This window comes from Engraulis encrasicolus, chromosome 2, assembly GCF_034702125.1.
Source record: "Engraulis encrasicolus isolate BLACKSEA-1 chromosome 2, IST_EnEncr_1.0, whole genome shotgun sequence".
Taxonomy (NCBI): Eukaryota; Metazoa; Chordata; class Actinopteri; order Clupeiformes; family Engraulidae; genus Engraulis; species Engraulis encrasicolus.
The window spans coordinates 760,270-786,604 of NC_085858.1; the positions used below are offsets into that span (position 1 = coordinate 760,270).

Consider the following 26,335-nt stretch of genomic DNA (forward strand, 5'->3'; position numbering starts at 1 on the left):
ATGTATGGAGATACAGAGCGCAGCCTACTTGGGCAGAGAGAAGGCCAACGAATGATAGGCCTACAGAAAACTTTCACCTTCACACGCATTATAATCCTCAAAGGAATGTGCCCATGACATTTAAAATTGCCATGTGCAGAATCTGTCTGACTGAGTGAGTGCGCTGCGCATACCAAGGTGCTGAAAAGGCGAGCACGCTTTCGATCCAACCCAACCCAGTGCTGCCCCGTGAACTTGGGCCTACCATTGGGAGGTGCTTGTCACGTGACAGAGGTGTACCTGCCGTTACCTGTTTTTATCCCTTTTCGGTGTGATGTGGGTCAAATAGCCCGCGCCCTGCCAAGAGGACGGACTGTTTTTTTCCCGAGTTAGCTCAGAAATGGTGCTTTTTTGTACAATTGCTTTTAAATGAGCGCACCTTAACTCCCTTACAGGAATAGCCTATTTATTTATTTTACAATATAGGCTATAAACTTGGTAATGGCCTTATCTCAGATCCAGTGTCTGGATGACGGATCCATTAATTGCAGAATTACAGAGTCCAAGCCCGAATTTCTCTACAGCGAAGACCACAGACTCGCCCTTGAGATACTTTTCCACGACGGTCGGGAGGCATACGAGAAATATCTGACGGCGCAAAATGTGCGGGGCTTTCTGTCCGACCACGAACTGGACCATCTGACTCAAACGGTGGTGCTCTACAATCCCGGTGGTCACGGCGAGACTGTCGCTAATGGCGAGGGAGAGGATGGTAAAGTGGCCTCGGAATACTGGCCGGAGCGCTCGGACCATTCCTACAGCGAACTAGACCTGGGCTGGCCGGACATCAGCTCTTATCGAGGGGTTACCCGTGTCACTGTGCACACACAGCCACCCATGGATGGCCAGCCGCATATCAAAGAAGTGGTACGGAGGATAATTAGTCAAGCCCAAAAGGTGAGTTTGTTTGTTGTCATCATGTAGTCTTGGGCTTCGTGAACCTGTCCAGAGTGCAAGTTTCAAGTTCGCAAATTGTTGGGAGATTATCAGAAGTTAGGTAATTATTAAACTATTTGGAAATAAAACAATCGCTCAGCATTTCTGAGGCCGTCCATTAATTTAGCACATGTGTAATGTGATCTCAGTTATGAAATCAATATCTTGTCTGCATTAACCTAGTGGTTCTGAGTAAGCTATGCACACAGAGAACACACACATAGAAAAACACAGGCATTGGAGAGAGAGAGAGAGAGACAGAGAGACAGAGAGAGAGAGACAGAGAGACAGAGAGACAGAGAGACAGAGTATACATATAGGAACAGTAGCCTAATAGAATTTGAATTTGAAATTGAAAGAATTTTATTGACATTAACATTAGTTTTTAAGCCTCCCTATAATGTTAAATACATTATTTCACTAATAGAGCTACCAACACAATCTTTAGAGAGCTCAGTTGATAGATGAACACAATCGTTAGTGCAAGAATGAGTTCAGTATTGTGACCGCTTTGGGAAAGAAGCTGTCCTTCACTCTATTTGAGAGAGAGAGAGAGAGAGAGAGAGAGAGAGAGAGAGAGAGAGAGAGAGAGAGAGAGAGAGAGAGAGAGAGAGAGAGAGAGAGAGAGATGGGGGGGGGGGACTGGGCAGACAACGGAGAGACAAAGAGAACTAACTGAAAACCACCACGTTGCTGCTCTTCACTTGCTCTGCAGGTCATAGCCGTTGTCATGGACATGTTCACAGACGTGGATATCTTCAGAGACCTGTTAGACATGAGCTACAGGCGGCGGGTGGCCATCTACATCGTCCTGGAGGCCACAGGAGTGTCACACTTCCTCCACATGTGTGACAGAGCCGGCATGCACAAGGGGCACCTCAAGGCATGTCAATATATCCTATCCTATCCTGTCCTGTTCTGTCAAAGTGACATTTTAATCAACAATAGCATAGCTTTGAAGTGAAAGGTTGCTTTTCTGTAGTGGGTTAAGATCAAGATCAGTTGTTTTTCTCTACCAAAACACCCATTGTAGTAGACAAAAAAAGTATGGGGTGAAAATACAAGCCAATACAATACAACTAAAATGTCTGTGTATATACAGTTGAGGACGATATTATTAGCCCCCCTCCTGAAATTAGACATATCTCTTGATTGATCATTGAGAATGACCATTATTAATAAATGTATGTTATTCTGGAAACTAATACACCATGGAGATAGTATCCAATAAGTTAAATTTGGACTTTTCCAATTTCACAATGAGTTTAAACAAAAAAGGGTAAACATGGCAAGGACAAAATTATTAGCTCCCTTATCATTAACAGTCATTACAGTGCCATTTATGAACCAAAATTGACACCAGGCACTTTGATTAGTTATTAACTATGCCGGCACATGTCCTATCAGGCATTTTTTTCAAATAGTTAAGCTGGTCCAAATTGCATGGAAGTTGAGGATTGGCATTCATTTTCAGCACTCCTCAAAGACTATCTAAAGGATTGAGGTATTAACCACTCCATGACCATGGTTTTAGTATCCTTGAAGAACATTTGAACTATTTTGGATGTAAGTTTTGGGTTATCATCTTACTGAAAGATCCAGTGAAGATCTTAGCTTCGTCTATGAGCATATTTTTGCATGGTCACTTTCCACATTCTATCGTAATCTTCTGTTTTTATGGTGCCGTACACCCAAACAAGGTTTCCTGTGGCTGATGCTGCCACAGAATGAAGCTTCCACCACCATGTTTAATTGTGGTAACCATCTTATAACAATTTAAGGCCTATCCCTTTCTTCACTTAACAGAAGCAGAATTCATGCATCAAAGCATGTGCAATTGAATATCATCAGATGACAGCAGAGACTTTCAAAACTCATTTTTGACTTTCAAATGTTCACAGACAAAGCTCAATAACACTGCCTTTAGTAAAGGGGTTCTTCTGTGATGATGGCCCCAAAGCCCAATATGATGACAAGCTCAACAACTGTCTTTCTTTGGGGAAAAAAACTCCAGGTGAGGCCAGGTCAATAACAATCATCTAGGCAGGTGTCCAATGCTTCTTTGGTCTAATGAGACTAAGCAGTTTCCACAGTCACACATAGTGGTGGGGGCATCAAGTTTAGTCTGTTATTCAGCCTCAGATGCAGGGAGTCTGGGTCTTGGTCTGGATCTGGATTGCTGGGTCTTCCAACAACATTGTAACCCAAAGCATACTTCTAAATTAGTTCAGAGGTTGTCCAAGGGCACTAAAACTGAAAGGTCCTGCTCAGAGTCCAGTCCTCAATCCCACTGAAAGTCTGTGGCAAATGTCTATGCTCAGCATCCATGCAATTTGGACCCGCTAGAACACTTTTCAGTGAAGAAATGTGCCAAAATCCCTAGTGGGGCATGTGCCAACCTAGGTAGCAACTTATCAGAGCATGTTGTCAGTTTTGGTTCATAAATGGCGCCATATTGACTATTAATGATCAGGGGGCTAATAATTTTGTCCTTGTCATTTTTGCCCTTTTTTGTTTAAACTCATTGTAACAATAGAAAAATCCAAATTCAAGTCATTGGACGTTATCTCCATCAGTGTATTTGTTTCCAGAATAACAGAAACGGTTAATAATGGTCATTCTCACTCAGAAATCAAGAGAAATGTCTAATTTCAGGAGGGGGGCTAATAATATTGTCCTCAACTGTACCTCTGATACCTGACAAAATTACAAAAGTCGCTAAGAAAAGAGTGAAGGGTACCATCCAGAGACTCCCAGTTGCCTTGCCCTTACTAGGGTCAGTGTACCCGTCTTCTGTGGGATGTCAGATGAGTAGGATTCCTCCATGGTGTACCTTCACACTTATGGGCCCATATCTACTGAAAATCACAAGTTATGCTGTTGTTTGAATGCTTGACTGTGTGAGAGCAGTTTGTTTTTTTTCAACTGAACACAGTTGAGAAAAGGTGTATCATTTTTCGTGAACGAGTGCTCCTCAGCTGTGTCTTTTCCCAGATTTTGAGAGATCTCGATTTGAGTGTTAGGTTCTATGTATTTGTTTATTTAGTTAACTTTATTTGCATATTTATTCAGGCTACTTGCTATGGTCCACCATACTAATTCATGGATGTAATCTGTTCATCTAACATAGTGTTTTCCAAGGGGGGCTCTAACAGGGGAGGGATGGGGTGGGGGGTTGAGGTGTGTGGGGACGACAACTGAGAAGGGCCAGTGCTTAGCTGCCATTGCATTATTCCATTTTATTTTTAATAATAAGGGGAGCATTGGTAGGCATATGATGTTTATTCAAACCACTACTCTAACATATACTGTGTCTGTACATAAGGTACAAGATGTGACAGGTCCATATCTGGTGACATATGGCTTCCTGAGCCAGAGTTTCCTGTCTGTCACGTGCATACGTGGTTTCCCTCCTCCCCTCTCTGTTGACAGTTTCGACCCCTAAGCTCTAAACGCACGTTATTTCCCCTGGTAATAACAAGTGACACTAATCTGTTCCATGAAATGGACATGATCAGCCAGTTATGATGACTAGTATCTGTGATATCTAGTTGACTTAATCAGGCGATTTACGTTGATTAAGTGCATGGCCTTAAATGACTGATTCATCAGCGTAGACATGTAGTCACTGGGTGTAGCAGTTATTTTTGTCAGCAGGATAGGTCACAGATGTATTCAGTTTGATAAATGGGTTCACACCTACTATAGGCCTACTGGAATACAGAGCTGTTGTTTATTTTGTTTCTTTTGAGTGGACCATGGTATTTAGTACAGTTCCCTGGAGAATCAAAAGTAGCAATTGCAGTTATTTTTAAAGGTGCACCGTGTAATATTTTTGTAGTTTATTTCCAGAATACATGCTGCCCATTCTCAAATGTTACCTTTTTCAAGAATTCTTACCATCACCACCAAATTATAAATATTCATTATGACTGGGAAAATGGCTCTTTTCATACATAAAAAGGGGGATCTTCTCCATGGTCTTCCATTTTGAATTTCCAGAAATAGATATTTTTAGCTGCAAAACACACTGTACTGTGGTTATACTAGTAAATATTGGTTTATTATTTAGTAAATAGTTATGATAAGATCAAATTTGGTAATGGTCAGCACAGTTTCAATGTGCAACATAGTTGCAGTACCTGGCCATATTCTACACAGTGCACCTTTAACACTTGAATCTTCTATTTCAGAATGCATTACTGTTTTTGCATGACATGGTTTTTTGTCCTGGCAAATGTCGTAAGATGAAACCAGTTTTAAAACGTTTGTTCTATCAGTTTTGTTTTATTCTCTTCCTTGATTTCCTAGAGGTTACGGGTGTCATGCATGCGAGGCACAGAGTTTCTCACTCACTCATCGAAGAAAGTCTGCGGTGCCATAAATCACAACTTCATGTTTGTTGATGGAGACAAGACAGTGTCGGGATCCTACAGGTGAGTTTGCTAAAGTGCCATGCTAGCCTAGTAAACTAGACCAGTGGTTTTCAAAGTGGGGGCTGTCTTGCTGTCCCGGTCAAAGATGCAACAGTTACATGCACACCAAGAATTTCTCCTTTTTGAACTCTGATTTGTCACCCATAATGTAACCCATAAAGCAAAACTGTGCTCTAATGTGCTATATAAATACCATTGCTACTGCTATTGCTATTACTATTGGTATTATGCTTTAATGATTTAAACATCAAATTGTAAAGTTAAACAACATTTTTGATATCTAAAGAATGTGATAATATAAAGTAACAACACAAAAAAGTCATTTTACCCACTTGGGAGTTATGCGAAGTTACTACCGTTTTGTTTATAGGGCAGAGTAATCCGATCACATTGTTCTCATTATTCCCACCCGCATAATATTGACCATCAATACACACTGACCATCGATACACAAAATATGTCAAGCTCTCAAACCTCTAGAGACCTCTATACTGCCCCATAAAGCAGTAACTTTATTGTTGTTTTAAATGAGTTATAATGACTCAAATGACTTCTATATAAAATATACATGTATATAACGTTAAATAAAAGGTTTAAGCTATAAAGAATGTGGTAATATAATGTAACAAAACAAACACAAACCAATAACCTACCTAAAACTACTCCGGCTGAACAACAGGATCATTTTAAAGTAATTTTATGCAGCTTGGAGCTCTGTGCAGTTACTGCTTTTTGCTTTGTAGGGCAGCGTAGATGGTCAAGAGAGGGGTCCTTCAAAACAGTTCTGCTCCATTACAGTGAGTCCAATATGTATTTGATCCCTTGCTGATTTTGTTGGTTTGCCTACTAACAAAGACATGATCAGTCAATAAATGTTATGATAATATGTATTCTAATATGGAGAGACAGAATATCAAAAAGAAAATCCAGAAATTAACTGAAGAGAATATATATTAATTTATTTCCATTTCATCGAGCAAAATAAGTATTTGATCCCCTGCCAACTGATTACAGTTCCGGGCCCACAGACCAGATGGGCACTTCCGATCAACTGGTCATCTGAATTAAAGACACCTGTACATACTAACATGCATAAAAGACACATTGAATCAGCAGAATCAGTCCATAGTATGAGTGAATCAGTCACACTCCAACCTCACTAGCATGGGAAAGACCAAAGAGTGGTCAAATGATATCAGGGACACGATTTTAGACCTGAACAAAGATTAAATGGGCTGCAAAGCCACAAGAAAGAGACTGGGTATTAATGACCCAGCTGTTGATGCATTTCTTCCAAAATGTGAGGAATACAAAATGACTATCCATCAGCCTGTCTGGGGTTCTATACAAGATTTGACCTTTTGTAGGGATTTGATAATCATGAGAACAGAAAGAAATCACCCTAGAGCTGTACGGGATGAACTAGGCAATGATATCAAAGCTACTGGGACCAAAATCACTGGTAAACTACTGGTAGCACTTAATGCCACAGAGGTTTAAAATCCTGTAGTGCACACATGGTACCTCTACTTCAGAAGGAACCTGCGCAGTCCCACTTGAGGTTTGCCAACGGACATCAGACTGGTTTAGGATATGATAAGGAGGTGCTGTAGTCAGATGAAACCAAAATCAAGCTGTTTGGCATTATCACAATTCAATGTGTTTTGAGAAAGATTACCACTGTCTATGATTCCAAGAACACCCTCCTCACCATCATGCATGAAAGTGGTATCATTATGGTTTGAGGGTGTTTGTCTGGCCAAGGCACAGGACAACTTCACATCGTCAATGAATGGATGGAGGGAGACATGTAATGTGCAATCCTGAGTGCAAACGTCCTTCCCTCCACCACTACACTGATGGGTGGGCCATTGTTGGATCTCTCAACATGACAATAATACACAACATACAGTCAAAGCAACGAAGGAGTAGCTCAATAAGAAGCATATTAAAGTCGTGAAGTGGCCTAGACCGTCTCCAAATATTAACTCTATAGTAATTCTATGGAGAGAACTGAACCCAAGCTACAGCCACAAACTATTAATGTTTTAGGGATAATGTGAAAAGAAAAATGGGCAAAAATAGTTTCTACTATATGCACAAACATTGTCATTAACTAAAAGAGGCATCTAACCTCAGTGCTAGAAAACTAGGGCTTTGCCACAAAGCACTTTATCTTCTTTAGCTAGAGGGGTCAAATACTTATTTGCCTAAATTAAATACAAATAAATTAAAATACATTATTTTAAGTTATTTTCTGGAATTTCTTTTTGATATTCTGTCTCTCCATGTTTGAATACATATTATCATAAATTTATAGACTGATCATGTCTTTATTAGTGGGCAAACGGGCAAAATCAGCAAGGGATCAAATACATATTGGACTCACTGTAGGTGTCCCAGGACCCAGAAAAGTTTGAGAACCCCTGGCCTATGGTGTCACACCAGACTACACATTTTGTTTGGTTTGCCAGGCTGCTGCCATGTTTTTTTTATTAGCCATAACCATTAAGAGTAAATAGTAGCGTATATATACAGTATACTGTCAATGGCCATAACTCAACTAGCATTTGTAATTCTTAAACATTATTGATTGCTGGTAATATTTCTTAGAAGCTTGGTGGGCAAAAGACATATGAATTCATCATCCCCCCCAAAAAAATAAAAAAATAAATATATATATAAAAATAAAATAAAATATGATCGTCATCTCACTACATTTGATTCTTTGTTTGCTTATTATTGTGTGTCTGTGATTTCAGTTTCACGTGGTCGTCGTCCCGACTGGACCGAAACGTCATCACTCTCCTTACGGGCCAGGCGGTGGAGACCTTTGACCGGCTCTTCCGAGACCTCTACTTCTCCTCCAGAGCGGTAAGCCTGGCCAACGTCACCCTGGTGGAAGAGCCGGAGGTGGAGCCCGTCACGTACACTGCTCAGCAGGCCGCTGCAGCCGCCGCCTTGGCCCGCAAGGCCTACAGTGCCAAGTACGCCCTGCTCTCCAACTCCTCCATGAAGAGCGGTGGCACGTGCTCCAGCAAGAACACGTCTGGCCACCTGAACCCTCTGCCCATATTCCTGCGGCAGGTGAGGCTGCTGGCAGAGGAGCCCCGGATCCACCCGGGTCTGGTGGGGCTGGAGAAGGCCAACATGATGCACTACCTGCCCACCTGGCCGGAGCCCGACCCTCCGAGCGACGTCATCGGCATCATCAACGTCCGGGACACCAGCAAACCCTTCCAGGCTCACCTGATGCGCTCAGAGCTCTTTGAGACGTCCCAGGCCATCCGATTCAAAGAGCCCTTCCACGTGCCTGCGGAGCCGTTACCGGAGAAGGCCACCCCTCGGCCGCGCACAGAGCTCGGGCAGCCCCTAAAGACCAAGGGTGAGGAGGAGAATGGGAACGGCCACCACGCTGGTCTGGTAGAGCGAGTACCACATAGGCAGCAGCTGCATGCTCAAGACAGTGTACTAACCCCAGCACCGTTAGGAGGCCCAGGCATGGCTCACCTGGGCGTCGTAAATGGGTGTGGCAGTCAGGCGACTTGGGTTAAGGGGAGTAAAGAGGCACAGGTGAATTCTGAGCCATGTCCTTCTAGGCAAAGTAGCCCACTGACAGCCGTGCATGCTCAGAGTGCAGAGAAGAATACCAATATGTGTGACGGGACTCAATCCTCTATGTTTCCGCAGGCTGCTAAGGATTTCGGCTCAGCCCCTGACTGTGCTGTGGAGCCTGAACACCCATGCTCCGCTGCCTCTGCCAAGCCCGAGGACAGGACAGTCAGCAATGCTGAGAGAAACCTAACGCTGAAGGACCCCTGGGTTCGCAGGACTAATGCACAAAGAGACAAAGGCAGTCACAACGGAGCACAACCACAACCTCAGCCGCCTAAGGACCCATCATCATCACCACCATCATCAACACCAACAAAAACATCTCTTGAACATTTTCACTGCAACGGCAGCGTCCCAGAGAAATCTAAGTCAAACACATATGTTAACGGGCATCACACACCTTCTTCAGGGACTGTAAATGGCAAACATGTTAAAACGGAAGGGAAACACGCCACTCAAAAGTCACCAGTTGCCAGTCAGAAGAAAATGGACAAGAAGCACAGTCTACAGAGGATTAAGAGTGAGGAATCAGCTGTTTTGCCCACAGCAAATGGTGAATCTTACCATGCCAACGGCAGCCACAGTATTAGGGACGAAAAAGCAGGTGTAGATGGAAAGAAGGCAGGGGTGTCACAAGTCAACCAGCAGACATCTCAGGAGAAGACAACAAATGAGCGTTCACAGGAAACTCCAAAGCCCATACCCATACCACTAAGTGTGTATTATGATTTTCTAAAGCAAAATTCTGTAAAGGAGCCAACAGATATCCTCACAGTCACACTAGCATCTTCTGAACCCCAAAAAGAAATAAACAACACTGCAGTCACAGTTTCACAAAGCACAAGTAGCAATGACAAAGTACACACTTCATTGACTAGGAGCGGGGAAAATATGCTTCAAAGCAAAGACTGGATAGCAGAGGAAACGCTATTTATATCAGAGGAGGGGGATGAGATGGCAGAAACGACTCTAACAAAGTCTGCGCTGGCAGCAGCACCAGATATGAAGGATAAACGTTCTGAAACATCTCCAAAAAGCAAACGTGAGCCGAAAGCTAAAGTGGAAGCCAAGCACTCTGGCCTATCGAACCCCAAAAAGGAGCCTAGCACACCTTCCAGCCCAAGGAGTAACTCACGGCTGGCCCATGGAGTTAGTACCAGCAACCTTGCAGCCTCAAAGCTAAAAGGCGAAACGGGAGGCCAGCTGCGAGACAAAGGGGAGAAATCTCATCACAGATCGACTCAAGACATTGCCAAACAGCTGAGGGCTGAGAGCAAGTCTGTCACACGACCTGCATCTGCTAACAAGAGAGAGGGGAGCCAGACGCCCACACTTCGAGATAAAGCAATAAATGGACACGATAAGGATCTCCCAGTGAGGAATGCAGCAGAGCAGACAAGACCCAGGACAGAAAGTGATGCAAAGAAGGTAGGCTATGCTGTTGTCTTTGACCTTCTTATATACTCACATGTAGGTCCAAAACTTGTCAGTCTAGCTATGTGTTTTGGCGTGAATAGCTTGGAACTTAATATCAAGAAAAGTGAATCCCTAGGTTTATCCCTATACTGTAGTGTAATTCCAATTACTATGGCTGTAAGCCTCGTTTCTCAAACAAACAGCCAAGAACTTCAATTTTTTCAATAGCATACACCCATTGTTTTGTTCTCTCCCAGGTATCCAGAGCTCCAACACCCACAACCTCCAGATCAGCACTGGCCAGCCGGGCAGAAGGGGGATCCAAAGTGCCAGGCTCGGTCAAACCTGACCCCGTCAAACATGACCTTGCCCACGTCCCCGTCATCGACGCTTCTGCCAAGACAACCACAACTGTTCTCTCCCAGGTATCCAGAGCTCCAACACCCACAACCTCCAGATCAGCACTGGCCAGCCGGCCAGAAGGGGGATCCAAAGTGCCAGGCTCGGTCAAACCTGACCCCATCAAACATGACCTTGTCCACATCCCCGTCATCGACGCTTCTGCCAAGACAACCACAACTGCACCAGCCAAAGCCCCACCAAAGTACAAAGTCCTACAGGGAAAAGTGTTTAGCTCCACCAAGACCAAACAAGTGAAAACCGGCCAGCCCCTGGAGCAAGCGGCCAGCGGCAGTATTAGTCAGAGTAGTTCCATGGTTTCGCTGAACAAGTCTCCTGTGCTTGCACAGCAGATGGCTGGCAGCACCAACTCCCCTCTAGGCCAGTCCCTGCCTTCCCTGGACAAATCCAAGACTGCCAGCCCATCCCCCTCACCCAAGTCATCCATCTCCTTTCCCAAACTGTCACAGCTGCGGAGCTTGAAACAGAGAATAACTCGATCACCCAGTCAGAAGAGTTTAACCACTACTGCGAAAAAAGGTGCTGCTTGAAGGGATTGATGAGTGGATGGTCATTTTACAGCTGTTGGACCTACAGAAACATTTGTGCAATGTTAGTATTTTTTAAAATAATTTATCAAACCTGCAACATTGCATATGGGTAAGGAATGAACACTATTTGATGTGCACGTGCTGCATGAACCATTTTACTCAGAGGGTGGTGAGAGTCTGCAGCCAAGTTCAATACTATGGCTTACAACCCGAATGTAAATATCAAAAGGGACATTTTTTCATAGATCTTGAAGAGAAGAAAGTCATGCGTCACTTTGGAGCGTTTTGTATGGAAATGCTGTGATATGCTAAATAATATGACCGTATCCAAATGCAGTGATTAAAACTGCATGTCAAAACCACAAAGAAGAAAAATACCCCTACAGAGGAGCACTCATAAAAATAACAAGCAATACATACATGCACGGTATGCAGATTTTGCACCAATTCATATTTTATATTTTAAGTTTTTTATTTGTGTAGTTTTCCAAGCTGGTTGGGGTTGGTTTTACTAAGTAGGCAAACTTACTTTTTGTATGCAGCCTCTTGCTGCATAGTGCACATCTGAGAAATCATTAGGACATTTATATATAGCTTGACTGGCTGTGACAGTAACCCTGTTTGTGTGCGTGTGTATATGTGTGTGAGTGAGTGTGTGTGTGTGTGTGTGTGTGTGTGTGTGTGTGTGTGTGTGTGTGTGTGTGTGTGTGTGTGTGTGTGTGTGTGTGTGTGTGTGTGTGTGTGTGTGTGTGTGTGTGTGTGTGTGTGTTATTATGAAGAGGTTAGAGAAACTGGAAAGACATGCCGGCGGTAAAATGATGTCTAGTGATTAGTTAGATGTTTGTTTGAGCTTAACCTAACCTTCGATGTAGAAAACAGGCTGAGCCTGATGTGTCACTTTCTCACCCCAGTGTCTCAGGGTGCCGTCTACGCGTTTCTCACAGTGAACATCTGTCGAAATGTCAGCTGTGCTGTCATAAACACGTTTTAAGATAGTGGAAAAGTACTGACATACATTAATCACCTTGACTCTACCATGATAATAATAATGATTAGATTTACTAAAGCTTTACATGTTTTCAGGCTTTAAAAAAAAATATTTTAAAAAAACCTTATATGCCTTTTTATAGACCTTTTCCCCATGTTTCCAAACCGCAAAAGTGAAGTGTTTTTTCTTTTGTCTTTTTGATGGTTATGGGAACGCATGCACTCTGAAAAAAATAAAGGTGCTTAATATTTCTTAAAATTTGTGGCTTTACGTCGTTCCATCGAGAGTGCAACCTCTGTTAAACCACTGCTTTATTTGAAAAGGCATCATAAATTTCTCATTATTATTTTTTTTTTTTCAGAGCACCAGATCATAATAGCCTGTGCTATGTCACATCCCTGTCAAATCATCAGCACTGTTGTCATGGCAGTTCAATGAAACACTGGAAAAAAAGGTTATTTAATGGTATCACTCTGATGAACTGATGTTGGCCCCATTATTTGTTAAGAGGTTTATTCTCTTAAAAAAACATTATTTTCTGTCCTTTGTAAATGCCATGTTTGTAAAAATGCAGCATTGTGTTACCGTGGATGCAAATATGCTGAGAAAAGAAGGGAGAGAGGGAGAGAGAAAAACAGCTGCCATATTCCTCAGGATGAGAGCAGCTAATCGAAGGCCTGGGGGTGTGGAGCGGAGCGCTCATTACATGTGAACTTGCTGCACGTGTCAAATGAGAATTGGGATGGGTTTCTAACATGTGTGATTAGTGACTTGACTGGCAAGTGGAATGGTTTATTGTGCCTCCATATGGAAAGCAATGCTTGTTATCTGTTGCACTAGGCAAATTCTGTGTTGTGATGTGGTTAGGCCTGCTAAGACGACTCACATTGAAAATATTTCTGTTCGTTGAAATAGCCTAGCTTTTAATGTCACCACATCCATGTTCTGTTATGACTAGTGACTGCTTCTGCCTTTTTTGTGTTAAGGAATATGTTTTTAGTATTTTTTCAGAAATGGTGTTCTACAGTTCTACAAAAAACAGAATTTAACAAGTGTGAAATTACAATTTTTCAATAAAGTTTCTGTTCTCGCTGTCACATGTATATCAATTTTGGGTTAGTCATTATAGAGTTATTATATTAGTTGGAATATACTGAGACTACTATATGAGTTAGCCAAGAGAGGCATCACTCTTTCAAAAAAGTGGAGAAAAAAGTCAAAATAAGACTTCAGCGTCAAGAAAAGAGTAATTCATATCTTATTCAAGGTGTAGTTGAAAATCATGTTAACAGTCATGACATCATATGAGCCGTGTCGCACTTAAACAACAACAAAAAACACACCCTGATTATCTTTCACACCCCCACTTCAACGGAAGTCACACGCCCAAGCAGTCATAAAGCCTACGTACAGTATGGGTTATGATTGGTGAAGCTACAGGTTAAATATAAAACTACACTTGATATACCAACGAACTCTGGAGAATGACAGTTATCTCACGTGGAAGTGATGAAATATAGGCCAACTGTGACCAGTCTACACATTTTTTCCCTCACTTTTTGAATAACGCTGTTGTGTTTTTTTTTACTTAGACTTTGCCCCAGCCCAGCCCTTCCACAGCATGGCCTGTGGGATTTTGCGAAGCTCTGGGTTGCTATAATATTTCTGATTTGTTCCCCGAGCCCACCCCCAAGCCCATATGCAGAAGTTCTGTTCCCAGGCAGCATGATTTCCCTATGCTCTCTGTGCTGACCATCAATTGGAGCAGTCCAGACGTATTGCATGCAAAGCCAGCAGCTATCTTTCAGAGCAAGCAAATTCTGTTTGGCCTAATGATGGCACACGCTGAGAGCAGAATGACTAAAAAACCTTCACCAGCTCAAAAAAATAATTTGCCACCCTAATAATATTATTTCCAAAATAGTTGGTAAGCAGCTTGTAAGGGGGTGAAAGGCACTTCTGTAAGGCATCTTCTGCCAGCTATAACTATTTTAAATAAGACTGGAGGACTGGCTCATCTCGCCCCCTTGCATAGGCCCTACATGGATGTCTGAAGGAAAGTGCTGGTAAACATTTTATTTATGCATTTCATAAAAAAAAATCAAAGAGGGTTTCCAACTGACAGCTGGGGATGACACGTTTAACTTCAGAGGTGAGTCTTCAGGCATATGCAAATCTCAAAGAGGGTTCCAAAAATGCAGTTTTTCCAGTTGCCTATACATTAGGGTCTGTATCTTCCCATAGAGCACAGGTTTTGAAAATAAATAGCCTTGCAAAACAACCTCTTAGGATTGGTAGCCTATATGCATAGAGGAGAATAGATTACTTATTGTGACTGACTGAAGAGGTGTGTAGCAAAAAAGGTCATTAAACTACCAAATTAATTTGCAACACCTATCCACAAAACAAGTAAAGGCTCTCCGAGTCCAAACATAATCAGTTAAGGACATCATGAGTCAGCACCAATTGTCAGGGCAACTATTAAGGTTAAAAAAAGATGCTGCAACTTTTCAAATTTTGTTTGTGACTCTTGCTGATTGATGTTTTGTATACCACATCCCTCACATGAAATTACCACACCCAAACTGTTGTATATTTCTTTTCCACAATCAGGAAGATAGGGGCAAAGTCATGTGATTAGATAATTCCCGCTTAGCTAGCACAATTGTTTTGCCATGTGCTGCCTTATGGTGAAAGGACAACTATGATAAGAGGAGAGAGAAAAAAATATCTGATCACGTTTCCCCTATCAGCTGTTGTGCTCAGGTCCTGACAATGACACGCTGCTGACACTCCACCTCAGGACACCCAGGAGCTGTAGCAGGGCCGCTGACAGCTTTTGCTGGGCCCAGGACAAGTAATCTGAAAGGGCCCCCTATCCAATACATACAATGTAATGGGGAGCCAATTCTGGGCCCTCTGTCGCCCCGGGCACGGGACAACATACCCCTTTTCCCCCCCTGTCAGTGGGCCTGGCTGTAGGGAACAATGCATGGATGTCAGCGCTTGTAGCTTGCAAGCACCTGCATGCTATGCTCAGGAGGGAGGCCTTTTCTGGCAGATGGAGGATGGAGATTGAGGCAGGAAAGCATGTACATGCAGGCGTGCATGCACACACACAAACACACACACGCACACGCACACGCACACGCACGCGCACGCACACGCACACGCACACGCACGCGCACGCACACGCACACGCACACGCACAAGCACACGCATTCTTGAAGTGCTGAGAACAAGTTCTAGCCATTGTGTTCTTGGCAGCATTACTTCTTAGAACAATAGAAGGGGTGAACCCAACTCACCCGGAGCACCGGGTTTATATGACTTTTCAAAGATGGATGTGTGTGTGAGAGACCTTTTTTTTTTCTTTCTCTACCTGCTCCACATTGTACAGATGCTCCCTGGTGTAGCATATTGGTACTGCATTGTTGCTACTTCAGTCAATAAAAGAATCCATTGGTTTCAAAATAATCCCTTACATTACAATATTACTATATTTAAAATGTAAGGCAATACACTGCTTTTGCATTATTTTAGTTAATTTTGCCAAAATATTTGTAGGCCTAAATATGGATCTGGAAATTCACAGTGTAAATCAAGCTCATGAGTCATGTCATGACTTTTTCACCTTCATTCAGGAGGTGTTTTGGCAGCATGTAGACTAAAAACTTACAGGTTCAGGAATAGCTTCCTTTTGACCCACCACAAGGCAGTCATGGGTAAAGCGGTTAGGGCATCAAACTTGTAGCCCAAAGGTTGCCGGTTCGACTCCCGACCCGCCAGGTTGGTGGGGGAAGTAATTAACCAGTGCTCTCCCCCATCCTCCTCCATGACTGAGGTACCCTGAGCATGTTACCGTCCCGTCACACTGCTCCCTTAGGGCACCATTGGGGGCTAGCACGTGTGATGAGTGAATGCAATTTTGTTGTGTGCAGTGTTCACTTGTGTGCTGTGGAGTGCTGTGTCACAATGACAATGGGAGTCGGGCTTTCATTTCACTTTCACTACACGGTGAATACCATTAAAATCCAGGTTACAGTACAATGCATTGTAATTTAAGTGACTTAGCATTGTAACTAAGTAAATATTACAGTTTACAGTATTACAGTTTGCCCTGTAATGCCTTACACTACATTACAGCAAAAAGTACTGCATAAGAGTAATTCATTACTTTTGTAATGCGTATCTCGAGCATGTTGGTCTTTTAGGTAGCATACAATGATGGCAGTTGATCCTTGATGTGAAAATCTCAGAGGAATGCCACATTTCAGTAATCGAGCAATCAGTCTCAGGAGAGTTTAAGGATTCATTACACAGTATATCAGGTTTCCACAGTGATATCAAGTAAAAGGTGCCAATGCCAGTGACTCTGGGAGCGTTACCAATTTCATTTTTCCCGCTCTCATAGTTTAGTTTTCAATGTTGTTGATCTTTTTTATATTTTGTATAAACAGCAAGCTATCTATAGAAAAATCATGGTTGAACTTATCTGTTGTCTGGAGATATGTCGCATTATGTGCTTAAACTTCAAGAGTGTCAGGCCAAGGTGGGGCTGTACTCTTTTCAGATCGACAGACTGACACATTTAAATATTAACAAGATCACACTGCGATCCATCAACATTGAGGAGCAGATTATACTGTAATAAAAATAATTGACATGTCTCTGCAAGACTTCAGAAAGGAACACAGAACAATATCTTCCCCTGTTACTTCAAAAGTTCAAGAGGTATGGTTTTAAACCGTCAGCACTAAATGGGTTAAATAGCTATCTGACAAATAGATCCTAAAAGGTATATTTTAATGGTACACAGTAAAAACTGGAGTGTCAATTTTACTCTTTAAGAGTTAAATTTAACCCCCTGTCAGATAACATTTGGTCCCGCTCAAAAATAGAGTAAAATTTTGAAAATGCTGTTCTCAGATATTGTCTCAAAACGATCCATGCCGTTTTCAATGCGCCAGGCATCTATATCTCTCATCCCTAAACCAGGGAAGGACCACATGCAAATGGGAAATTATAGACCATTGAGTATCTTAAATACTGACTATAAAATATTTGGTAAAGTACTGGCACTGAGAATTGAAAAGGTCATCCCTTCACTGATCCATGTTGACCAAACTGGGTTTATAAAAGGTCGTTACGCAGGTAACAATATGCGGAGGTTGTTCCAGGTCATGCACTCTGCAGAGACCTCACAACAACCAGCAATTGCAGTGTCATTAGACGCAATGAAAGCCTACGACTACTTGGGGTGGAAATATCTATTTTATGTATTGCCTAAATATGGATTTGGGCCAATGATTATGAACTGGATAAGAGCATTATATTTTAAACCAACCGCCACAGTGAAAACGAATGGTATTAAATCCAAACTTTTTGAGCTCCATCGGTCAACCCGGCAGGGCTGCACCGTGAGCCCCCTTATTTTTATCCTGGCATTGGAACCATTAGCGTGCGCCATACGCGCCCAGAAGGACATATGCGGCATAACCATTGGCAACCACGAGTTTAAAGCCAATCTATTTGCAGATGACATTCTACTAACACTAACTAATCCACAACAATCAATCCCACAAGTATTAAAAATCATAGACGACTTTGGTAAATTGTCTGGATATAAAGTTAACTATTCTAAAAGTGAATCCATTCCTCTGAACAATTATACTTTTCAGTCGCACCTTGGCTCCGCCCCCTTTAGCTGGAAACCAGGAGGAATGAAATACTTGGGAATCAAGATACAGGCCCCTATTGATAAAGTGGTTGAACTAAATACCTCAGAGATACTAAAGTCTATGAGGGATGACACCAAAAGATGGTCTGTGTTACCTATGTCTCTCTGGGCCAGAGCTGAAACTATTAAAATGAATCTCTTACCAAGATTGACTTTTATAATCTCGTCCATCCCACTTAAATTCCCCACAAGCTGGTTTAAGGAGGTAAATAAAATACTGCATGGATTCCTATGGAACTATAAAAAACCGAGGATTAGCCAGAAAAAATTGAATGAACCACGGTCTAGGGGTGGAATAGCATTACCTGACATTTACCAGTACTATATTGCATTTAATTCACGGTATCCACTGCAATGGGGTTATAATACTGAGAGAAAAATTGGAAGCTGGGACTGTCTGGAAGAAAATATAATCTCAGAACATCGTAAAGAGTTGACATTAAGTAAACTATGGTATAACCCAAAGACGCGACTAAATAACCCAATACTCAAATTCTCATGCGAAATTGTGTCAATAATACAAAAAGGCTTGTCTTTTACTGGATATTCACTGCCATCCTGCCCACTGTGGCGAAACTTCTTGTTTGAAGCGGGCGGGGTAACACTTAAAGATAACCAATGGCAGCAACATGGTGTAAACCAGGTGGGGCAAGTAATACAGAATGGGAAAATAGTGGCTTTTAATGACTTGAAAGCAGAATTTGGGCTGACTGATGTACATTTCCTAACTTATAATAGATTTTATTCCATATTTAAATCATTGATGTCAAAGGGTATACAGCTGGGATCACACAATGACCTGGAGAACAAGCTAATTACAGCCATAAAAGGAAAAGGCACTGTGTCAAAGATTTATAAACTACTATCTTCAGCGAAACCATGTGTGAATTTACCAGTAAAAGGTCAATGGGAACGTGAAATGGGATTGCCCATCTCCGAGTCACAATGGAATGCAGCACTTAGAAATAGCACAACTAGTTCAAAATGTGTCAGATACAAATTGATCCAGTTAAAAACAATTCACAGAGCTTACATTACCCCAGAAACATTGAATAAAATGGACCCTTCTGTGTCCAATAAGTGCTGGCATGGTTGTGGCTCGGTAGGGACATTGACTCACATGTTGTGGAATTGTCCTGCTGTTAAGCAATTTTGGCAGGACATCATTAACAAGTTGAATTCTGTATTTAATATATGTATTACCCCTTGCCCAATTGCATGCTTGCTTGGAAATGAAATAGATGGAGTACAAGCAAGGAAAATACAACATGTACTCTGTCTAGCGTTTCTGGTGGCGAAGCGGACAATCCTCATGAACTGGAAAGTACGCAAGAACAGCTGCTTCAACATGGACCAATGGCAAAACGAATTTATGGATACCCTAGCCATGGAACAGGCGGCCCTATCTTTAAAGCCAACAGAGAGGCCTGGTGGCACACAGGGACCCTTGGACTTTATAAGAACACAAATCTGAACTGAACTCTGAACACTGCAGCCCCCCCCCCCCTTCCTTTTGTTTTGTGTATGTGAAGGTATGTGTATATGTTTGTGGTGTATGATTGTGAGAAAAAGTAATAAAAATTTCAATATAAAAAAAAAAATAAAAAAAAAAAAAAAAAAAAATAGAGTAAAATTTACTCTTTGGCCAGTGTAAGATTTTTAGAGTTAATTTTACTCTATTTTGTGTCAAAATTAACAATGAGGTGTGTAAAAATATTTAACACTTTAGACAGTGTAAGATTTTCAGAGTTAATCTGACTCTACATTGTGTCGAAATTGACAATGGAATGTGTAAAAACACTGATCTCTTTACACTGCCAGAGTAAAATTATTTCACTACATAGAGTAGTTTCCATTATTGAAATACACTAAATAGTGTATATTTATTTCATTTTATATTAAATTAGTTCACTACATAGAGTAGTTTCCATTATTAAAATACACTACATAGTGTGTATTTATTTCATTTTATATAAAATTATTTCACTACATAGAGTAGTTTCCATTATTAAAATACACCGCATAGTGTATATTTATTTCATTTCATATAAAATTAGTTCACTACATAGAGTAGTTTCCATTATTAAAATACACTACATAGTGTATATTTATTTAATTTTATATAAAATTAGTTCACCACATTGAGTAGTTTCCATTTTTAAAATACACTATATAGTGTACATTATATTACTGAAATAGTATTGCTTTTAACTGCTATAACATAAGAAAATACAATCAAAGTACTGTAGCAGCATTTATTTGCCAATAACCCCTCGGAGAAAACAATATGGTTCAATATACATAGCGAGTCATTCTCTCCATTCTTGGATAAGGAAGATCATCAACATGAAAAGCAACAAAATCTTTTTTTCTTTTTGGAAAAGCAACAAAATCTTTGTCCGAGTCACTTCAGAAGCAAATAAATGTTCTTGAACAGCTTCTGTAAATAAAGGTAAGGTGAGCAGCACCTTTTTGTCCTGTATGATCACAACTGAATGACTGACTCTTTTGCATGCTCATGAATTTTCTGGACAATATCTTCCAAAAGTAGTCACAACAGAATTAACAACAGACTGGGCAATACCTGCTGCTTTTAGATCGGAAATGACAGAGGCACAATTATTTACAAGGTGCTGTGAGGATAATGCTGGCTCTGACTCAACTTCTGCCCCATATGGCTGTTCTGCTGGATTACCCCCCCCCCCAAAAAACAAACAAACAAACAAACAAAAACAAAACAAAAAAACAACTATTGAACAAACATGAGCATCCCACTTGGCCACATTGAAGATAAAGAGTCCTTCCCGTACAGAGCCCATGTAATAATTTGAGATGCCTTCCAAGATTGTTTGTTTACTCCACCAAGATCATTTAGAAAGCACTAAATTGTTTAAAGGTGCCCTATTATGCGATTTAGAATAACTTTCATTGTTAATATTTTGCTTTACTGTGGTTAGTGGAGTTAATTTTGAATGATCACTTGTTTTCATGTCCATTATTTTTTATCATTGTGTACATGCACCCTACGCCGCCTGTTTGAAACGCGTGGAAGTGCAGAATGTTAGACCCTTCAACATTCTGAAATCTCGACGCAGCATGGAGCGTTTCATCAAGCATTCTATTACTAATATTACGTCAGCAGCACAGCTGTTTTTGACCTGGAATCCAACCCTGTAGCCTATGTCTAAAGTTGACAGCCAAATAGTTCACCCAATGTCCACAATTAATCTGAAAAGGACGCATCATAAGTCCCACGTTGTTATTTGTGCACCTTGCTGTGTCATTTGCTGAAACCCAGTCCCTATCCAATGCGAGTCTTCCGTGCATGGGCGTTTGATTTCAAAATCGCTTGGGACAATTAGGCTACCATAACTCTGAGAAAGGTTTGAAAGTGCTGGGTACAGGCTATTGCTTCTGATTTGAGGTTTCATGAAATAATACGCATATTGCATATGATGCGTAATAACGCGATTGTGACCATATTTGAAAAAAAAAAAAAAACTAATAGCCATCTGCGCTGTCTTGTTTATTTCTGATATCCTGCGCTGAAGAATCTTTATCTCAAACATTATTAACGCAACAGTAGGGGCCTGATTGGTTAACCCGCTGTCTAGCCTTGCATACTGTAGCCCTAAAGTTGAAGTTATCAGCCAAGTTTACTGCTCACGAACAGACAAGTGTTGCGCTGGTCTAGGTGGGAGAAGTCTAGATCTGCTGTTGACAGGTGGACATTTGAAGACACAAAGAATGTTCTGGGATTGAAATCAGATCACATTCCCTTGTTAATGACAAGTTAACCTTCACAAAATAGGCTATCCAATAAGCTAATCATCTGCAATTGCTGTACACAGTTCAAAGGATAGGCCTATTTATTCAGCGAAGTTGTGGACATTTTCTTCGCTCCCGCGGCAGCCCCCATCTGGCTGTCAAAGACGCAGTCCGAAATTGAAAGAATGCGCCCAGTAAGACAAGTGGAACGACTTGTCGGACTCAAATATATCAATTCAACGTCTGTCAGTGATATCGTGACACCGTATTTGTGATATGAACTCTGTGTTCAAATGCGTCCTGTGGTCTATTTGCAAGCCAGACTGAATAGGCTACCGAGCGCACGCGTTGTTGGCTTTTAAAAATGAGTTCCTGTTTGCTCGTTGTCTGTAGGCCTAATGCACAATGGGGATAGGCTATGCTTCATAAAAATACATTTCAAGGTATTTTCAGGTTCATTTTAGTAACTGCATTTCTATTTAGTCCCCGGCAGAAATGATGCGCCCACTGGATTGGAAGCGCAATGGGCAGTCCTCGATGGATTGGTTTCATACTGGGTCTTATAATAACGCCTAGGCCTAGTCTCGGTTTCGTGGTTTTTTTGTTCGCATTTATCGACAGGACAGGATTTTTTTATATAACAATAGGCCCTATCCGTTTCAGTTTCATTATTTTTGGCATGCCGCCCGACGACTCGACCAGTTTTAAACGACGTCAAGCCAATATCCACGTTGCTCTTGCAGATATGATGAACAAAACTGCGTTGCATTTTAATTAGGCTACTGAATTGTAGCCTACGCATAGCCTATAGGCCTACTAACTGGCTAACCCTTGCCAACATTGCTGATGCAAACGGCTGCTGGTCATGTCGTGATACCTATTTGGATAACATCAGCGCACGTCTTCTAATTAATGTTATGCTTCAAGCGGCAATACAAGTGTGGGGTTTTCACATCTTGCCAAACAAAAGTTAGTCTTGCCAACAGCATATGCAAAACGGCCCTGAAGCGAATAGAGAGAGAAAGGAGAGATTCGAGTCTTTCACCCACTTGGAAGTGTTTTGGATTCTCAGTGCGCAACTGTGTTAACGCGTTCTGCCTGTTTTCGACCTTCCTCATTCAACTGTTTCTGACCCGTTAGCCATAGGCCTACCAACCGGTATTTTATCAATGTAAAATGCAGCTTTAATATCACAATGAAACAAAAATATATAACTTGGGCCACAGGTGAGTGTAGCCTCCAGTCTAGACCGATGCTGTAGCCTATTGACGGAGCCGATTTATGAATTGAAAAAAAAAAAACCATGCGTAATGGAATAAACTTGTGGATGGCGAAATCCTACACTATCCTTGTAGGCTACACTATTCTTGTACACTGAGTGGTGTATTCACAAATAGGATACATCTCATCACAATACTGTCAAATTCAGATAGGCCTAGGCTATGTGGCTGCGATTAACAAATGCGCATTAGTTCTACTGTCTCTGCAATTAATAAATGGTCTGTGACATCGTCAACACTCCATCCCATAAGCAGCAATGTTAGGTACAGCATGACGTAGACCCGTACAGGAAACAAAAGCTGTAGAATGTTGAAAACCCAACCACGCGTTCTCTGACAGTTGAGAAATAGCGTTCCTGCGGCAGAGAAATTCTCCCCCAAGAGGCCAATTTGTGAAATGCAGCTTTCACCAAGCTTTTACATACAACAGATGCTGTGTAACCCAATAAATGGGTAGTGGACATGAAAAAGCATAATAGGACCCCTTTAAGGTGATACTGTCCCATTTTTGGAAATTATTTTACACCTCCCCTTCAGTTCAATAATAGGGTTTTACCGTTCTCCTTTACTTTCAACTGTTCTCTGGGTATGGCAGTGCAAACTTTACCTCCAAGCTAGCAGTTAACATTGAGTCCTATGAAACCAGCTGGTGGCTAACTGGTGTCATAGGACTCAATGTTAACTGCTAGCTTGGAGGTAAAATTTGCACTGCCATAACCCGAGAACGGTTGGAAGAATAGGAGACCGGTAAAACCAAGGGGAGGTGTAAAATAAGCTTTTTCCAAAAATGGGACAGTGTCACTTTAAAGGACCACTTCAGTCAATTTCAATAAGCTGTTGCATTGCTCACGCTACCCTTGACTTGTCAGAACCCGGTGATGCCAATTTTTTTTCTTTCAGAGATCTGAGCTATTGTAATGGGGGCAGCTTTTGTTTACTTTTTAAAAATTCTTGACATAGGCCTACTACAAATATTTTCTCAAGAGGTACCACTGTTTGCTAGTTGTCTGCTGATGTTGCATAACCTTTTTAATGTTTTTGGGAATAAATCAAGATGGTTTTTTTTTAATGTAAACAAACACCTGCCCCCATTACAATGACCAGGATCTCAGAAAAGGCTGGAAAAAAATCTCAGGTACTGACAAGTCCAGGGTAGTGTGAGCATTACAGCTGCATGTTGATAGTGGCTTAAGTTATCCTTTAATTGAGTCTAACGCACCATTCTAGCTCGTAACTCTGCAATTCTTGGCGTTTCCTTAGTTTTCCCTACATCAATGTTGTAAATGGAAGTTTGGAGAAAAGTGAAAAAGTTGTTCAAGGCAGGACTGTAAGATGTACCAAAGACAAAGTGGGCCTTGAAGAGTTCATCCAGGGCTCCGACTGAGGTGGTGCCTTGGCATGGAAGTGCGTGCTTGTCGATGGCAATGAAGAAGGAGTGAATGCTGCTTTTTGTGGGTCCCTGTGCAAGGAGGTAGGGCTGACGGCTTTCAGTGATGTTGTCTAGATGCTGCTGCAGGCTTGTTCCCGTCTATGACAAAACACATTCAATAACACAATTTATTAGAACAATAACATGACATCACTCTCAACTCTAAAAAATAAAGGATGTAAGAATGTTATGTTACTAGTGGTTGACTCAGGTTTGAGGGAATGATGTGGAGTGCTGTTGGCCCTGGCAGTGGCAGTTGGCAGTGAGGGTGACCATGTTTAAAATTATGTTAGAAGTGTAAGGGTAGAGGAGTAATGTTTGAAGAGGTGGGCTCAATAGTGGACTCATGTTTGAGGCTGTGCGTGTGCAGGATATTATTCGTATAGTGCACACTTCAAGCTTTCATATGGTATACAACAAGCTACGATTGCCAACTGCAGAATGACTCTAGAGGCCAAACATGTTACTGCTGCTTTTCATGCCTCTTACACTTGAATGACTGCACATCCTACCTGCACTACCTCAACACACACACTTGACTTGATAGTTTAGTACTAACTAGGGCTGAAACATTAGAGCATTCTGTGGCCATGTACAATATGGTGTAAAAAAAGTATAGTGGGAGTGCGTTATACTACTGTTACCAGTCGTCATGGTAGAATATCCCTCCTGGTGGTGATGATGGTGGTCACGGTGATGATGATGATGATGGTGGTGTTTTGTAGTGATGGTCTTTTTAACTTTTTAACTTATTCACTTATTTATTATTGTTCTAGCCCCCTCTCCTCCTTTTTATGAAGCTGCTAATGCACTTTTTACAAATGCACTTTCACTTTTACTAATGTACTTGATGTTTTTAACAGAGATATTTCTATTTTCTTTAACATCTCTATTTCTATCTATCTTATATATACTTTTTTAACCTCCTGGTCCTGTGTTGCATGTATGCTGTCTGCTGTTTTTGCACAATCTGTATGTTACTGCTGCAACAAATGAATTTCCCCATGGCGGGATAATAAAGGGCATACTATACTATACTATACTCCTCGACTATAAATGGTGTGTGTGTGCCGGGGGACGGTGGTGGTCTAGTCTGGTCTAAGGAAAGCCTTCATGTATGGGGTATGAAGTGTTGTTGGAGTGGAGGGGTGGTGGGAGGACTTGATTCATTGTCAAATATAATTCTAGTGTACCTTTTGGAATTTGATGAGGTGATCCACTGCATTAGATGCTGATATCTTCCCTGGCTTCTTGCGTCCCTGTGCGGATGGCGGTAGCAGATGTAGCAGCAGTATGATGGCAGACGTATCACTGTCCCAGCCTTAAGTCAAACAAGCATCATGTTAACATTCAGCCATACTTTTCCACGGTCCTCAATATATTTAGCAACATGCTTCTCCACATTCAAAGACTTACCATTTTCAACTTCAGTGGATGTCTCAGCATTGTGCATCAAATCAAGAAGGTCTGTGGAGGGGACCAGTCCATGGCTTTCCTTAATGACTCTTGCCCTGAAAGTGGTAGGCCATCTCTCCAGGAATTTATTGGCAGTCTGCTCGCCAAACATCAGTCTGAAATCCTGCTCTACCTGTAATTTGAAAAGGAAAAAAAGGAAAGGAGGACAACTGCAGTCAGTACCTTGTGCAACATTTTACAATAGGCCTCACTCTTCAATCAAGTCAAGTCAAGTCGTCTTTATTGTCGATTTCTTTACATTAGTGGTCATACAAAGAATTTG

General features: G+C 41.6%; 1 protein-coding gene across 2 annotated transcripts; it reads left to right on the top strand.

Annotated features, from left to right (window-relative positions):
- Nucleotides 1-215: 215 nt before the first annotated feature.
- On the top strand, nucleotides 216-13,466 carry fam83ga (family with sequence similarity 83 member Ga). Of its 2 annotated transcripts, none has more exons than XM_063219312.1 (5): nucleotides 216-936; nucleotides 1,691-1,858; nucleotides 5,287-5,411; nucleotides 8,174-10,454; nucleotides 10,700-13,466. In XM_063219312.1, the coding sequence occupies exons 1-5, from the start codon at nucleotides 481-483 to the stop codon at nucleotides 11,390-11,392; spliced, it is 3,723 nt and encodes a 1,240-aa protein (XP_063075382.1). In that variant the 5' UTR covers nucleotides 216-480; the 3' UTR covers nucleotides 11,393-13,466. The 2 variants fall into 2 exon arrangements, with proteins under 2 accessions (XP_063075382.1, XP_063075391.1); XM_063219321.1 differs by lacking the exon at nucleotides 10,700-13,466 and having other exon boundaries at nucleotides 8,174-8,796; nucleotides 9,102-9,194.
- The last annotated feature ends 12,869 nt before the right edge of the window (nucleotides 13,467-26,335 follow it).